We start from the raw sequence: 15625 nt of genomic DNA on the forward strand, positions 1-15625 counted from the left end.
GGGGGGGGGGATGCTCGTTTCCGATTTCTTGTTCGGGTGTCTGAGGCCGCTCCACAAATGGAAACTCGATGGCAGATGCTTTTGTTTTCTCAACAAGCAAATGCTTGAAGTGCTTTTTGTTTTAAACGTCCTCGAAAATGCAAATTATTTCTGTCAGTGTGTTCAAATAGTTTTCTGCCCCCCTCCATCCAGGGCTCGTCCAATGAGCAGGCTGGGATACAACTGTTCCTCGTGGAGTCTTTGCTGCAGCGGTTCGTCTTACAGCTTCGTCCACGCAAATCAGACCATCGGGCTTTCCGCCGGCGTAGAATCGGCGTCTTCCTGCACCACGACGAAGGACTGCTCTGCTTCTATGCGGTGCAGACTGAGGGATTTCGGCTCTTGCACCGGGTGAAGACCCAGTTCGAGCAGCCCCTCTACCCTGCGATGTGGCTCGGAGCGGAAGCCACGGTCAACCTCCGCGCCATCGACTGACAAGCAGCGACGTTTACAGATGCCGAGAGCTCGGCAAAAAAAAAAAAAAAAGCCACGGGCCTCAGTGCAAGAATCTTTTATTATGTGACATTAAAATGAAGTGTGGGAATGGACAGGACGAGAAGACAATTCTTTAAATCTTGTTGAAAGCCGCAACGTCGACGCTCTGAACCTGAAACGGCAAAAGCAAAACATTCGGATGAGTTGCACCGAAATATTGGGACGCCAAAACACATGTTCGCCGTTGAGAACGACAGTGGACGATGTCCCTTCTATGAAGCATTCTTGAAAAACATTTGACGACATTCAAAATAGAGAGGGGGGGGGGAAGACACGGCGGACAAGTGGTTAGCACGTCCGCCTCACAGTGCGGCGGCGCAGCGTTCGATTCCGGCTTCGGCCTTCCTGGGGGGAGTTTGCATGTTCTCCCTGTGCTTGTGTTTGTTTTCTCTTCGCTTTCCTCGCGCACCGTCAGTGAATCGATCAAATTATCTGTTGATGCGATTGTGGGCATGACTGGATTTTTGTCTGTGTGCGCCCTGCAATGGGCCGGTCGTGTCGCCCACCTACTGCCTGAAGACGGCACGCCCGCGACCCTCATGAGGATAAAGCGGATCGGAAAATGGATGGATGGAAGGGCTCTGAATGCAGAGAGCGCTTCGGTTGTCAACCTCATTGAGTCAAATAAATAAGCTGAGCGCAATGAATTGACTTATTTGTATTATTAACTTTGAATGAACAATCTAGTTTGGCCTTTGAATACGGTGCGCCGGATGCTCATGAAAATACGCCGAGTTGAAAAGGTTTGCCCGCCTCAACTCAAGTCAGCTGCGAACCGGGCAGCCTCGGTTCACTTTCTCCAGCCTGCGCCGTCCGCGTCGACACAGCGTCGGCGCTGACAAAAATGCTCGTGTGCCGAGAGTTCAGGCGGCGGTTGTCTTTTGTCGCGACTTTGTCACGTCCCGGCAAAAGCTGCGGCGCGTACGCGGAAGGCGACTTACGTAGTCTTCAAACTTGGTGATCTCTTCTTCCAACAGGTCCGTTCCAACCTTGTCGTCTTCCACCACGCAGGAGATCTGAAGCTTCTTGATGCCGTAACCCACAGGAACCAGTTTGGACATTCCCCATAAGAGACCGTCGGCTTGCACGGAGCGCACGCACTCTTCCAACTTGGCCATGTCGGTTTCGTCGTCCCACTGAAGAGACGCGAGCGGAAGACGAAATGCTTTTTTGGCTTTCAGGACGTTCACGGCTCCTCGGGAGGCCGTTTCGAGTCGGGATGTCTTACCGGTTTGACGTCCAGTAAGATGGACGACTTGGCGATGACGCCGGGCTTCTTGGCCTTCCTCTCGGCGTAATCTTTCAACCTCTGCTCTTTGAGTTTCTCGGCCTCTTCGTCGTCGTCATCGCTGTCAAACAAGTCCAGATCGTCGTCGTCGTCGAGGTTCTGTTTCGCCAGGCCGCCGGTCTGCTGGACGGCGGTTCCCTGAACGCATTATTGACAAGGTCGCTCACAAGGCGATCGCCGACGGCCACGGAGGAAGCAAAGTCAGCGTCCTCACGTTTGTGTAAGGGACTGAAGGAGCGGCGGCCGGCGCCACAGCCGCCGCCGCCGCGGGGCTTTTCTCCAAGACGGCTACTCGACATTCCAGCTTGGAAAACGATGCCCTCAAATCTTCGACCACTAAGGGCAAAAACAAAGAGACAGAATTTGCATTTTAAATTAGGACGGGACCAATTTGCGCATCAAACTGCTGCATTTTTGAGGGCACTTTTTCTCATCGTTTAAAAAAAAAAAAAAAAAAAAAAAAAAAATAGACCGAAAAAATATGTCATGTTAATCTGATTAAAAAAAAAAAACTTTGCACTGTCAACCACTCGTAGTACGACGACCGCCACGCCACTGGCCCCTTTTCCACCGCGCTTGTGCTAACGCTCGTTCCGGACCAGTTGCAAGTGCCACTTCTTTCTTTTTCCAGCGCCAAAATTGCCTCTGGCTCTTGAAACTGGTTCAGTTCTGAAATACGGCACTTCCATAACCACCCTGATCCAGAATTCATTCACAAATGTCTGCGCTTGGCATATTTGGACGGATTAATTAACTCATACAGTACCAGCCAATTCTGGACAAAGTCTGAAACGACGTCTTTGGGAGTGAATGAGTTAAAAGCACGCAGGTGGTATTTTACACCAGGGGGGAAAAAGCTAATTTTCTTGAAAATGGACCTACCTCGATATAAGCTTTTGTTCTCCAGCTCCAGGCTTTTGATTCGAGACATCATTTCTTGATCGGCGGCGCTGCTGCTGCAGGTGCTCTGCCACAGAAAGGAGGGCGACCGTTTCGTGATCGTTGCCAGACGATCGCTTTATTGGCGTGGCTTTTTTTTTCTTCTTCCTTTCCATTCAAATTATTCATTCCGAAAATAAAAGGTGCCAGCAAATTGGGCGCGTGCATTCAAAAGTTTCGAGAAGGTCACATTAAGTTCCCCTGTGAATGGCTTTGGAGCCTCGTCCTAAAATTTCACCTGAAAGCCAAACGTCGCCAACGTTTTGTGACAGAAAAGATAATAAAGCCTTTTTTTTTGTCTCACAACGGAGAAATTCCCAATTTGCAGCAGCAAAATTATGTGTGTGTGTGTTGTGTATTGTGACAGAAAAGCACAGCAACGCAAACTTACTCCTGCAAGCGACTTCTGAATGTTCTCCCGGGCACGAGCGATGTCTTGGAGGATGGCGTTCGCACCCGCATCCTGAAGATCCAACACGAATTGAGATGTCAGGAGAAAACAAACTCGCGCCTCGTGTTTAGCGGTGACGGAACCGCGACAAACTCAAGTCTGACTCTTGAGGGCGAGAGAAATACGGCTTCCTAATCGACCACAAGTTTTCAGAGTCAGGCTGCGTTAGAAGTTGACTGAAATTGCGCACAAGGCGGCGGCCACTTACGCAGACTGTCGGCGCCGACGGCGAGGAGCCGGCGACGCGCTCGAAGAAGCGGCGCTCTGCCTCATCGTAGCGACTTTTCTCAAACCAGATCTTCTCCTGGCCCGGGAAGTTAACGGCGCTCATGTTGCTGAAGAGCAAAAAAGGAAGCGCAGCAGCGGCGGCGTGAATGGACAAGACGGCGCCGAGCATTCACAATTTGTGTACACTTGATGTGATGACAGAGTGGCGCGAAACTCTTCAGTCGTTCCGTGAACTCGACTAGCGTGTGACGACTCTGAACGGCGGCAAACACAAAAAGCAACAACAAAAAGGGCATTTGTGAGATCGTACGCGACGATGGCCGAGTCAAACAATCGTTCGAAACAATTACGTACAGCAAATAAATGAACTGAATGAAAAAAAAAAAAAAAAAGAAAATTGAAGAGAAAAAAAAAGTTAAGCAGACGGAGAGGAAAATGAGAATGAAAAGAAGTGAAATGTCTGACGCTTATCCAATCTGCGGCTTTGATCATACTTTTCCCCGGGCCGGACGGTGACGTCCGGCCGCGACGAGGTGTCGTCCGTTTTGGGCCGGCGAGCTTTGGCGGGTTCTTCGGCTCCGCGGCAGGCGTGGAAACGCATCTCGGCCGCGTCGTACCTCCACTTGTCCAACCACACGCGCTCGCCGTCGGGGTGAAGAAAGTAGCCGACTCCCGCGTCGAGCCGCTCTTGTTTGCCGAGCGTCTCGGCGGGCTCGTCCTCCTCCTGGATCGGGTGCAGAGCGTGAAACACTTCGGCTTTGGCCTGCGGCGCCGGTCGCTGTTGCTCCACCGGCGCCGCCTCCGTCGAGCTTTGGGGCCGGCACATGCCGGAGGAGCCTTGGCGAGAATTGTTGCCAAACACGCTTTGGTAGAAGGCGGCTTCAGCGCGATCGTACAGCGGCTTCTCCAGCCAGATGTCTCCAAACATTTCTGCGAAAACGGGGGACAGCCCGTTAAGCGCCCGCTTAGTCGTCGGCGGGGGCGCCCTCTGCCGGGGCCGAGCGCTTACGGGAGTGGGCGGCGCCGGAGACCGGTGGTGGCCTTCCTCGGGCGCTCGGGCCGCGACGAAGCCCCGAGGGAGGACCGAGCCGCACCGAGAGTTTGAAGCGCTCGACTGCGAGGATTCTTGCGTTCCGTCTCGTCGACAAGCTTTCTTCACGGGGACCTCGCCGGCCGCGGAGGCGTTTGGCGGACCGGCGGCCGAGCCGTTCGACTCGCCGCTCGCTTTGGCCGAGTTCGCCAACCAGCACTGATAGAGGCTCTCCGCTCGCTCGTAAACGCTTCGCTGGAACCACACGTTGGCGCATTCCGCCTGCAGGGCAATCGGTCCGGCTTGGCGCTCGGGCGGCGGGCTTGCGTTGCGCTCCGACTTGTCTTCGGTTTTGGCTCCGCCGTGAACGTCGGCGTCGCGGGGAGTCTCCGGTTTGCGCGTACTTTTCTTGCTGCGCCGCCTTTTCCCGCTTCGCTTGGTATCGCCGTTGGAGCTTCCGCTTTCCGGGGAGGACGACGTTCCCCCATTTTGATGGGCGAAGTTTGGACACTCGGCGGCCGGGATGGCGCCGGAATCCGCCGGACTCTGGTTGGAAGGCTTATTAGGATCCAAGAGAGCGGCCGCAGAACACTGGGGGGTCTTCTGTGACATCTTTTGATCAGTTAGCAGGAAAAATAGAAAACAAGTACAGGCTCGTGTATTAGTTGCAGCAAAGTGGAACAAACTGGGCAGAAGGGACAGAGAACCCAAGACCCTTTCACGCATGCTTTGCAAATTTAAGGTTTTTTTTTTTCCACTATCTGCTGCAGTGCAGCACTGCCGCATTTTGATTTTCAGGACAGAAATGCAGATCTTTCAACACAAACTCAAATTGGGAGTTTAAAAAAAAAAACACAAGGTCAGGTCTTATCTTGAATAAGGTCAAAAGTGAGGTCGGTCTTGCTCATGTAAACAAAGTCGCTATTTACAGACTTTGATAACACCAAGAATAAATCATCGTTTCGGATATGCCGCTCCAGATGCCTTGTGGGCCTAATTTCGGTGACTTTGGAACTGCCAATTGCAAGTAAAGAGAAAGACGCGATGTGGGAAGTCTGGCGGCATCAAAAACCTTGAACTGTTTGCGACAAGTGTGAAAGGGAAACTTCAAACTTGGGACGCTGATTTCACTTCAGACCAAAGGTTGGAAAGTCATCGTTGGCGTACGATGGCAGCAAAAATCCGATTCAACGACATCATCAAGCAGCATGCGAGGGAGCGAAACGATCATGCAAATGAGCTCGGCAAGCAGAACGAAATCGGCTTTCTGGTGCAGAATCATCACAACTCAACCTGTGAGCGAGCCACCGAAAATACGAGGAACCCTTCAAGAGCCACAGAACTGCTGATAAAAGACGGATTCTTGCCGATGAAGTCATGAAAACGGCGATGCGCCTTCAAAGTCGGAAATGGTGGGCAGCAAACTGTCAGGAAGCTTTGCGCTTTTTGCTACGGAATAGCGAGACTGAACTGGCTGCCACGTGCAATCAAAATGTCGTGTTGTGTGCGCGCGCAATCTTTAACAACACATTCGTATTTCATTTCACTCCATTTTTTATTTCTAGAGCACTTTAAAACAACGACGGCTCTATGCAAAGTGCTGTAACATAGGGATGACAGAGGAGTGATGTGCTACGTCTTACGAGCACCAGTCAAGAGGAGAGCGGCAGTATTGTGGACCAACTGGAGACGCTCAATGGAGGATTGGCTGACTCCAAAGTCAAGTGCGTTACAGTAACCCAGCCGGGATGTGACGAAGGCATGAATTACTTTTTCGTCACAGTTGCTGTCAAAAAGAATGCGTGAGACCGCATCATTGACACTGTTGAACCATCAATCAAGTCGGAGGTTGAAATTTGATTTGGATCGCTTCATGCGGCCAACAAGGGCGGACACATCTTCAGTCTCGAAAATGAAACGGGCCCCTGACAAACATGGACGAGCGGTTAAAAAAAAAAACTGTTCCGACAAGGTTAGGCACCGTTCACAATGACCGAAATGGGACATCATGCAGCAGGCCATGCAGTTTGGGTGATGTGAATGCAGGAAATGCTTTCCCCTTGCGTTGCCGATTGCGGGTCGTCTTTGGGAAGTCATTTGCTGCAGTCAAGCAGCGCATGGCAATCGAGGTCTTGACTCACCGTCCTTGGGAAGATGCAATTCTCAAGTCTAAAATCAATTGCTCAAATGCTCTTCTTATCCGGTTAACCGCAAGCGATTGGAAAAGAAAGTTAAATAAACACATCTCGGTTTTGCAAAGTACAACAACCGGTGACTGGGACGTAATACATACAAAATAAATACGCTCAAATAAAGATAGATTCATTGCTTTCAGTTGAACCTCCAAAGCCCAACAGTCTGTCCCGCCAAGCGAGATGACTTCAAAGCGGTTCAATTTTCAAGACAAATCTTCCCTCAGAAAGAAAGAGAAAGTGAACTGATTTGTTCATTTGTGCCAGCCTTTTTTCCATAAAAAGAAGAACCGCCGATTAATTCTACGATACAGACGGCGTGAAAGCAACATCTTCAGGATGACGACAAATTGAAGATAATTCGAAGAGGAACAGATGAGCCCGGAACAACCTCCACAGAAAAAAAATCACGTTGGGCGAGCTCAAGCTCAGCACCGTAGTCGTGGTGACGTTAAAGATTGACTTCCGTACCCTTTGAACAGCAGCGGACCATCGTAACAGAATCAAGGTCGGGCTGACTGAGCCCGAAAGACGATCGGGGAAAAGCCACCATTGCCCTCAAAATTTAGGAGTGACGTCGCCGTCGCGAGGAGGACGTCGCGCAAGATGTAGCGCAACGCAGGAGGCTGCTGAAGAAGCTCGGCAGCGATGTCATCATTCGGTCGCAGCCTCATTACAAGCCTCGGACCATCAACCGGATGTAATAGAAAAAAAAAGAGGCAGCGCTGACGTCATTTCGTTTCAAATAGACCATTATTACGTCAAAAGCAGCGAGCCCCGCTTTCCGCCGCTCCGGTATCGGGCCCCATTCAACTCGCGAGCCGTTTGCTAGCAGTGGCTAACACATGGCCAGACTCCCAAAAACGGCGGCGGATCATTTTGGATCCCCTCGCGCTCTACTACTCCAACGAATGGCAGCAAACAAGCCCGAGTCCCAAAGTCGCAGTAGTCAGTGGCACATTGACTTACTGTTGTCCTTTTGGTCTGGTCCGTGCGGGTGCAGCAGCCAGTGGACGAAACGTGACTACGGCGAGGAGGAAGGAAGGAGACGAGGAGAGGCTGGACGCATGCTCGTGATGATGTGTCAACATGGGGGTATGGGACAAAAGCACGTTCGCGCCTTGCTCGTGTGACGTGGTGATGTCACTAAAGTGCTGAAATAAAAGTGTCGTTTCAAAAATGTGGCCATTGCTTATAGTAACTGAACCGAAGCGAGTACCAATATTTTGTGGTTAAGTCAGTTGGACATGTAGAAATTGGGGACTACAGCGTGAGTGGCCCCTTTATTCATGTTCATGAGTTTTTTTTTCCCAAAATGCTGATAAACATTCATTCAAGAATTTCCGCGAGTAAACGCTTTAGTCAGCCATTGATTAATTTTCATTCTTCTATTTTTTTTACACACACGCACACACAAAGAAATTCGTGAAAAACGTTGAGAAACATTCAACATCGCTTTTCCATGGAAAAGGGTTGCCAGAAAAAAAACGTGTGAAAAAATATTAAATGAAAAAAAATAATCTGCGAATATGCGAGCTATTAATGCAGAACAGCGAATATGCATCGGCTGTAATCGGATGGCAGACATGGTTGAGTTGCGATTGTACCGATATTATGCTACATTCGAGGAACGATACGAAGTCGGACTTTTCCGATCTCCGACCAGGAAAAGTGCATTGGAACGCCCCTTTAAACTGGGAGAGACAACTTGGTTTCCACGAGTCATTCCGTCAATTATTTTTGAAACAATGTTCATTTATGTTTACATTTCAGACATTAACAACCGTAAAATTCTACTTTTGAAATCATTAGATTTTTCCCCCATACGTTTTAAATATCAATGTACTGACCAGACAAACAATATTTTGAGGATAGATGACAAAAGAAATATTTTAATCTTTAAACAGCAAAACAGAGAAGAAAGCATACTTTGCAATTAAGACTTTACAGAGTTTGAAGAGGATGTGCACAGGTATTATTTCATGCTTCCTGATCCCGCTGTCTTTCGACCAAGCTCCCTCGCTCTCTCAGTTGCAGATTCCACGGCAGCCATGGTTGATGCCCTCACACCTCCTTGTTCCAGCGCATGAAGCCCGTAGATGGTTGTGCCACCTGGGGTGCAGACCTCCGAACGCAGCTGAGCTGGATGCTTGTCGGACTCAAGTAATAACTGACCAGCACCCTATAACAGAAAGAAGTGGCACTTATCCATGCCAACATTATTTGATAGGATTCAGTCTGATTTCCGCAGAATGCCTTTGGTAGCCCACTCGAATCCCAAGTCAAATGATTTATTTGTGACTTTGGTTTTTAAACACACTGCTATGATTTTGAACATAATTGTACATTTATGGCAGCTGCCGTTGCCCATACGGCTATATTAATAATGATCATGACGAGCTTTAACATCAATATTGACAGTCCACGCGTCCATGAAACTGACCAGAACAGTCTGAGATGCAATTCTATGGGCGAGAGCGCCGGGCATGCCCATTTTAACTGCTCCTTCGGCCAGGGCCTCTGCAAAGAGGTATACCTGCAGAGGAAAATAATGCCATTCACTCACACGGTGATTATTTGAACAGGTTGACTTGCAGAGTGCGCCGGTGAAAAACAATCAGAAATCCAGCTGATGGGAAGTGAAGCACATGACATATCATGTACGCCACTGGCCACGTGCACACTGTCATACTTCAGTTCTTGGAGCAGTTGAAGCAAACACACTCACAAAGGCAACTCCGCTCCCGCTCAGTCCAGTGTGGATGTCAATCCAGGCCTCGGGTCCCTCTTCAACCAAACCACAGCGCTGCAACAAGGAGCACAATAGAGCACCGTGCTCTTGTTTCGCATGAGTCCCCCGTGTAAATAAGAGTGCCCCCTGCAGAACCACGCATGGAAGATTTGGCATCAGCCTGATGACACGTGAACCCTCGGGCAGGAGCTTTGTACAGGTGATACAAAAAAAAAAAAAAAAAGATGATCACATTGACTTGATACACGTAAAGGTCACGTGCTTGGGCACTCACTTCCTCTAATGTTGCCAGCGTGACTCCGGCGGCAACGGAGACAATCGTGTGTCTGTCGGTGACGTGGTGCGAGATCTCACTGAGAACTGTTGGAACTAAATGAGGTTTTACTGCTACAAAGAGAACATCGCAACTGCACACGACCTCAGTGTTGGAGTGAGTTGTGGAGATGTTCAGCTCCTGAAAGCAAAGACACTTGTTACGGTACTTTTTTATTTTTTAACAAGTGGATAGACATTTTTATTTTTTACCTCAGCGATAACGCACGTTTGATTACTTTGTATCTTCTAGCGCATGTGAAGAAACTGACAATAAAAATGTACAAACTTGACTGGCTCTATTTTTTTTAAATATTTTCGGTGATTAATCAGCCATATCGCAGTGCCACCGATTCTATGAAAAGTGCAACATAAATTGATTTATTGACATGAATTTAACTGTCATCAAACAAAACACACGATCGGAACGAGATGTTACCTGAAAGCGTCCGAGGTTCCTGAGAGACGGCGCGCTCACTTTGACATTCGTAGGGGGAACATTCCCTTTAATGAGACAATATGTAAGATCATCAACGCTAAATTGAAACACCAATGTGCGAGTTATGTTAGGTATTGATTACTGACCAGACAAGATGCCCTTCGCAATGCCGAAAGCCATGTTCCCTGCACCAATGAAGCCAACTTGTAATTGGGAGTCCATCTCAAGGGTCAAGCTTGAGAAGGAGTCAGTCAGCTCAAGCGTTCGAGGCAAGCACCTTTTCTTGGGTGTATGAACTAACGGGACAACCTAAAACAAAGATGAAGCCTAATTTATAAACAGTTGCTGTATGTTGACACACTATTTGGCGTGATATCTAGTTCTGATCAGTGGATGGATGGATGGATTTGAAAGGAATGTCGCCCCTGCCAACATGGCCGCCACCTGAGCACGTCGGTAAACCGGCCATGCAGCAACGGTGCGCTGGGTTGTCTCGCGACCAACGCCGACATCTGCGTTTAGCGACACGCGGCAAGAGTTTTTGTACTGCACTTGTTTACCATGCTCATAAAACACAAGCAGAGGAAGGCTTATTTATACAGCACTCTCAACAGAGAATGGATGAAACGCCGAGTTTAACTCTGGAGAGACATCGCCAAACGCTTGACGGTGATCCGCTTGAGTAGAGGTTGACAACCGTACAGTTGAAATGATAACTTTCGATTAGCTGGACTCACCAGAGGTTTCCGATTCACCAACCAAACAAGGAGGCTCGTGCAACGCTGTCAGGAAACTTGGCTTGATTTGGACCTCACTGCTGTGCTGACGCTGCGCGATATGGGCGGCCCCTTTTTTCGCCCAAATAGTAGCGTACGAATAAATGCCTGACCTTATTGTATTATGGTATTTAAGGATGTGGTGTCAAGTCGAGGAGAATTCATGCAGCACTGTACTAAACGTGCGTTAGAAGCACTTTCCTGTCAATTGTAAAGAAATCGAGCGCACCCTTAGCCCGCCCACTTTTGATAATCGAGTAATCCCATTGGTTGTATGCTTGTTGTGAAGCGTGGGGATGTGGTTTACAAAATTATAAATTATTTCCATCAGCCGTGGACAGCACCAAGAAATGGGTCACTCTTAATCGTTGTCTTGCAACATCAAATGACAGGTGGGTTTTTTTGGTTGTTGTTTTTAAAAAAAAAGTCATGGTACACCAGCACGTCTTTCGATTTGTCACGAATTTTGTCATATAGTTAAATTTGTAGCGAATCAAAGGTGTAGAAAAGGTTGAAATGAGTTCACCTGCAAAGGTTACATAGTTCATTGTAATTTCATCCTGAGCTTGACTCCGAAAGACAAAAATCCTTAACTTTCTGTTACTGATGTAGATAAAGATGCATGCATCACGAGTGCAACTATTTAAAATTGCGTGCCGTTTTTTAAAGTAATCATTTGGCGAGTATGTGTGTCGTTGACCACAACGTTATCGGTGCAGAAAGGAGCGATTTTGAAACTGCGCGTGTGAGGTGAGCCTCAGCCTCACAGCGGGCATGTCTGGGCAAAGCAAAGCCTCGTTGACGACTGAGCCATTTTCCCAATTATATTGTTTCAAATTATACAGTGATTTAAGTTCATACACTGTATAACATAAGCCTATTATTCAACAAATGCCGGTGCAATCTTGAACAAAAATATTTTAAGAGCGTTTTCCTCTGGTGTATGAATCACGACTCATTCTAATCGTTATATTTATGTCGAAATATGTAGAGTGCACGTTTTTAAGTTATTGAGCCAATGTTTTATTGTTGCAGACATGGTTCACCTCCCGTCCTCTTACAACTACCTCCTGCTACTCTGCATCCTTGCCAGCAGCTTTCCAGCAGTCACTGGGCTCTTTGAGTGGCTGAGGCAGAAGGAGGAGGATCCTCCAGGAGGAACGGCAGCAGCGCCTTCGCTGCCTCCTCCTCCTCCACCTGCAGATTCAGATCCCTCAATTCTAGCTGTGGAAGCGCGGTTTGAAATGGCGACCACTGATGAGAAGTTCCTGGCTGAGGCCAAGCAGATGGAGCTAAGTCCTTTAGATAGCTGCCACCACAAGGTAAGAGGATGTCTCACTCACACTCAAATCAAAACTATAAACGATGAAAACACGTTTTCGAACATGTGGCCCATCTACTTACGGGAAGTAAAAATTGAAGCTTTGTTCAGGGTAAGAGGATGTCTCACTCACAACACGTTTTCGAACATGTGGCCCCTCTACTTACGGGAAGTAAAAATTGAAGCTTTGTTCATTTCCGATTTTGGTTCCCAACGCCATCGCAGCTGCATCATACAAATGGTCTTGCTTGCAAGCGCGATGGCAGTTTAACAAGCTGTGCTCTGTAGGTGGTGGCTCAGTTAAAGGCAAGCTGCGAAGCGCTCTCGGAAGAGGAGCTGGCAAAACTTGGCGTCCTATTGTTCAACTGCCAGGCGCAGATTGAGGGTCGCCAAAGTTATCCGTGCACAGAACAGATGGTAAGCCACAAAATGTTACAGTATCATAAATAACGTACCGTAATTTACTATTGAGCGCTCATGAATAAAGACTGCACCCCCCAATTTAAAAAAAAAAAAAAAGGCATTTTGTACATGGACTATAACCCCCCCACTATCCCTCAGATGGATAAAAATGGCTTAACTCATATTCCACAAATGCAATATTAATCGGAATGCCGTGTTTAGACTAGTGAGGGCACACAGACCGGATTCTTTTTTTGAGTTGACCTTTCCTTGAAGGCGATATGTTGCCAGGCCTCACGGGGTGCTCTCATTTGCCTTTTCAGGCTATCAAAGAATGTACAGCAAACATGGACTCCGACACTTGGAATGCCTATCACATAGTGAGCAACAGGGCTCGCGCTGTGTGCTACGCAAGTCGCCAGCAGCTATTTCGGCGCAGGGCGGTGAAAACTGTAAACATGCTCATCGCCTCAGCTGCCAGCCAACTGTCTGCCATGGAGGACCTTAAGGTACTACATACAGTACATCTTTTTTTTTTTTTTTTCCTTGGTCCTCTTCCATTTTTAGTCAGAGTACAATTACATGCGCGGAGGCAGACAGATCTACGATTTTTTTTTTTTTTGGGGGGGGACCCTAATGTAGTGTTTTTGTGACAGGATGGCCAATTGGCACTAAGAGAGATGACTGCGGCATCACTGGACAAGCTCGTGAAGGGCCACAGTGCACTGCAGACTCAGCAGGCCAAGCTGCGGGAAGGCCAAGGTCAAATGGAAAGTTCCCTGAGAGACAACCTGCAGCGTCTGGGTCAGGAGAAAGCCCTCATTGCCTCGGGACAAGAACTTGTGGCCAAGCTTATCCAGGGAATTACGGACAGAATGGGTGAGAGCTTTTGCTGCATCAAGACCAGAGCTGGCCGGATCCCAGTCAGCGTTGGCAGAATTCATGGTTGAAGTAGTATTGATGCAATCCACGTTAGGGGTACCCAAACTTTTTTTTAAACCCCAAAACTACTGTTTAACCTTTCTTGCTGAAGCTCTTGTGAGTGAGAACATGCAGATCCAAGGATCAGAAGTGCAGGAGAGCCACAGAGCAATCGTTCAAGACCTCGCTGATGTCAGACAGCAGGCTCAGAGCATCCATCAAAAACTGGGTATCAAAGTCAAATCGAACAGTTGCGCCACAGTTGGAAAGATCGGTGTTGCGTGATTGGCTTTTTTAAAAATTTTTTACACGAGCCAACCTGTGACTTCAGATGACAGCATGTCAGAGTTTCTCGAGTACCAGGACCAGACGTTGCACTACTACACTGATCTGATGGGCAAACTGGAGCGCATGAACAGCAGTCTGGGATTCGTGCTGCACTTCCTGGATGAAACGCAGGGCCGAATCGAGGAAAGGCTTCGCGCCATTCAGAGTTACCTCGGCTGGGCAGGTGAATTGCGCACAGCGCTTAGGTTAGACTTGGCTTTTTTTCTCTTTTGTTCCCATCTCCGTTATTTGTCTTTCCAGGTTTAAGCATCACCGCGATGTGGACGTGTATTGTGCATACCAGCTATTTTGTACTATTTGCCGTCGTCCAGTCATTCCTGCGGTGTCCACTTTTCTCCCGTGCCACACTGCTGCTCACTGTGCCCTTGAATGCCGTGGCGGAGGTGAACCAGCAGCCGGCGCTGGATCTGGCAAGTCTCAGCTTGCTGATCGTCACGCTTTCGCTAGGTACGAGCGCAAAGCTGAGTGCGAAAACTTTACTGACATTGATTGGTTGTCATGTCACCCCCCCTTTTTTTTTTCCACTCAGGACATTGGTTTGTGAGTCAGTTGTGGGTTCAATTTCCGAGCAGAGGAAACCCATCTGCTGCATTGCCATTCATTACTTTTGAATTGGCGGAGCCGCAGAAGTCTCATCACGCATATCCGCCATCCTCAACGCCTCAAAAGTTAGTCTGCAAAGTTTCAGACGGCCACCAAATTTAATTGCAAATGGTCTACTTTGCATCTCTTTCTCCTCAGGAAAGGGCACGGCGGCATCGAACGGAACGACCCGCTGAAACAAGAAGGCGCGACATCAAGTGGGAATCTTTTACCGACGTCGTTCAACGTCAAAGTAGTCGAATGAGGTGATACCAATGTGGTTCCTGTTTTTGCTTTTCGATATCCAGGTGATTTTGGTATACCGGAAGGATCGTCTCACAGGAAACCTGCAGCAAGTAGTCTCCCTCGTCACTGCGCATCTCCATTTCTACTGCAGCGTATTTGTTCAGGAGTAAGCACATTCGAGGAATGTTTAAATCACAGTGCAGTAATAAAATCAGACTTTTTTTTTTTAAGGCTCTAATTGATGATATCACTTCCGGAAACCCCCAAGGGGCTTTTGACCCTTTGAATTACTTTCACGATATTGCGAATGACTCCAGAAGTGCAAGTCCCACACCGTCAGTTAGCAACAGGTCAGTGGTCGAGACAAGCCAATTGTATTGTTCTCTTTTGCACTCATTGCTAATATCATGTTGGGTGAAATATTGTTTTGGATTTTTACCTGAATGGTGCATTGTAGGTTTAAAAAAAAAAAAAGCAGTTTAATTTGTGCGGGATGGATGAGCAGTCTCATTAAAATCTTGATTTTCTTGTGAAAATACAACTGCTGGTCTTTTCAGCTCGCTATCGGGACGTCCGCTCTGCAACTCGATCACCAAAGCTGGGACCGCGTGCAAGAAGAGAGCGCTGTTTGGACAAGATTACTGCAGAGTTCATGAAGGCAGACTCAACCCGTCTTTTCACTCGTGAAGTCAAATGTGACCTCTGAAATCAGCGGGATTTCAGCTTTTTATGGTTAACGTGTTTTTTTTTTTTTAATGACCCCCATGGAGTAGTAATTTTAACAACCTAAAATAAACACATTCAAACTGACACTTCTATTATATTTGACTCGGATGTCAAAGTTACCAAATGAATTAGGCACAG

The 15625-nt window shown here is 48.0% G+C and overlaps 3 protein-coding genes and 1 long non-coding RNA gene across 6 annotated transcripts in view; 2 read left to right on the top strand and 2 right to left on the bottom strand.

Annotated features, from left to right (window-relative positions):
• LOC109525474 (uncharacterized) overlaps window positions 1–475 on the top strand; it is an 11011-nt gene extending 10536 nt beyond the window's left edge. Inside the window, exon 2 of the long non-coding RNA XR_002170158.1 lies at window positions 193–475. This is a non-coding gene — a long non-coding RNA (uncharacterized LOC109525474). The remainder of the gene's footprint in view (window positions 1–192) is intronic.
• Window positions 476–534: 59 nt separating this feature from the next.
• LOC109525469 (uncharacterized) lies at window positions 535–5195 on the bottom strand. The gene is made up of 8 exons (XM_019885986.1): window positions 3935–5195; window positions 3421–3547; window positions 3153–3224; window positions 2705–2789; window positions 2037–2158; window positions 1763–1960; window positions 1476–1670; window positions 535–646 (listed from the first exon to the last, which is right to left on the bottom strand). Exons 1-8 carry the CDS (start codon window positions 5080–5082, stop codon window positions 608–610), a joined length of 1986 nt encoding a protein of 661 aa, XP_019741545.1. The 5' UTR covers window positions 5083–5195; the 3' UTR covers window positions 535–607.
• Window positions 5196–8530: 3335 nt separating this feature from the next.
• On the bottom strand, window positions 8531–11120 carry pycr3 (pyrroline-5-carboxylate reductase 3). 3 transcript variants are annotated; one of them, XM_019885427.1, is made up of 8 exons: window positions 10903–11120; window positions 10467–10474; window positions 10312–10400; window positions 10166–10230; window positions 9689–9868; window positions 9391–9603; window positions 9106–9198; window positions 8531–8844 (listed from the first exon to the last, which is right to left on the bottom strand). In XM_019885427.1, exons 3-8 carry the CDS (start codon window positions 10385–10387, stop codon window positions 8638–8640), a joined length of 834 nt encoding a protein of 277 aa, XP_019740986.1. In that variant the 5' UTR covers window positions 10388–10400; window positions 10467–10474; window positions 10903–11120; the 3' UTR covers window positions 8531–8637. The 3 variants fall into 3 exon arrangements, with proteins under 3 accessions (XP_019740986.1, XP_019740988.1, XP_019740995.1); XM_019885429.1 differs by lacking the exon at window positions 10467–10474; XM_019885436.1 differs by having other exon boundaries at window positions 9391–9540; window positions 10312–10474.
• Window positions 11121–11214: 94 nt separating this feature from the next.
• Window positions 11215–15571, top strand: bmb (brambleberry). The gene is made up of 13 exons (XM_019885371.1): window positions 11215–11333; window positions 11977–12263; window positions 12551–12679; window positions 12988–13173; window positions 13321–13543; window positions 13698–13814; window positions 13917–14096; window positions 14174–14380; window positions 14463–14601; window positions 14675–14733; window positions 14824–14927; window positions 14993–15111; window positions 15319–15571. The coding sequence occupies exons 1-13, from the start codon at window positions 11216–11218 to the stop codon at window positions 15446–15448; spliced, it is 1998 nt and encodes a 665-aa protein (XP_019740930.1). The 5' UTR covers window position 11215; the 3' UTR covers window positions 15449–15571.
• The last annotated feature ends 54 nt before the right edge of the window (window positions 15572–15625 follow it).

The sequence above is a fragment of the Hippocampus comes genome, unplaced genomic scaffold, assembly GCF_001891065.2.
Source record: "Hippocampus comes isolate QL1 unplaced genomic scaffold, H_comes_QL1_v1.1 scaffold90, whole genome shotgun sequence".
In the NCBI taxonomy this organism is placed as follows: domain Eukaryota; kingdom Metazoa; phylum Chordata; class Actinopteri; order Syngnathiformes; family Syngnathidae; genus Hippocampus; species Hippocampus comes.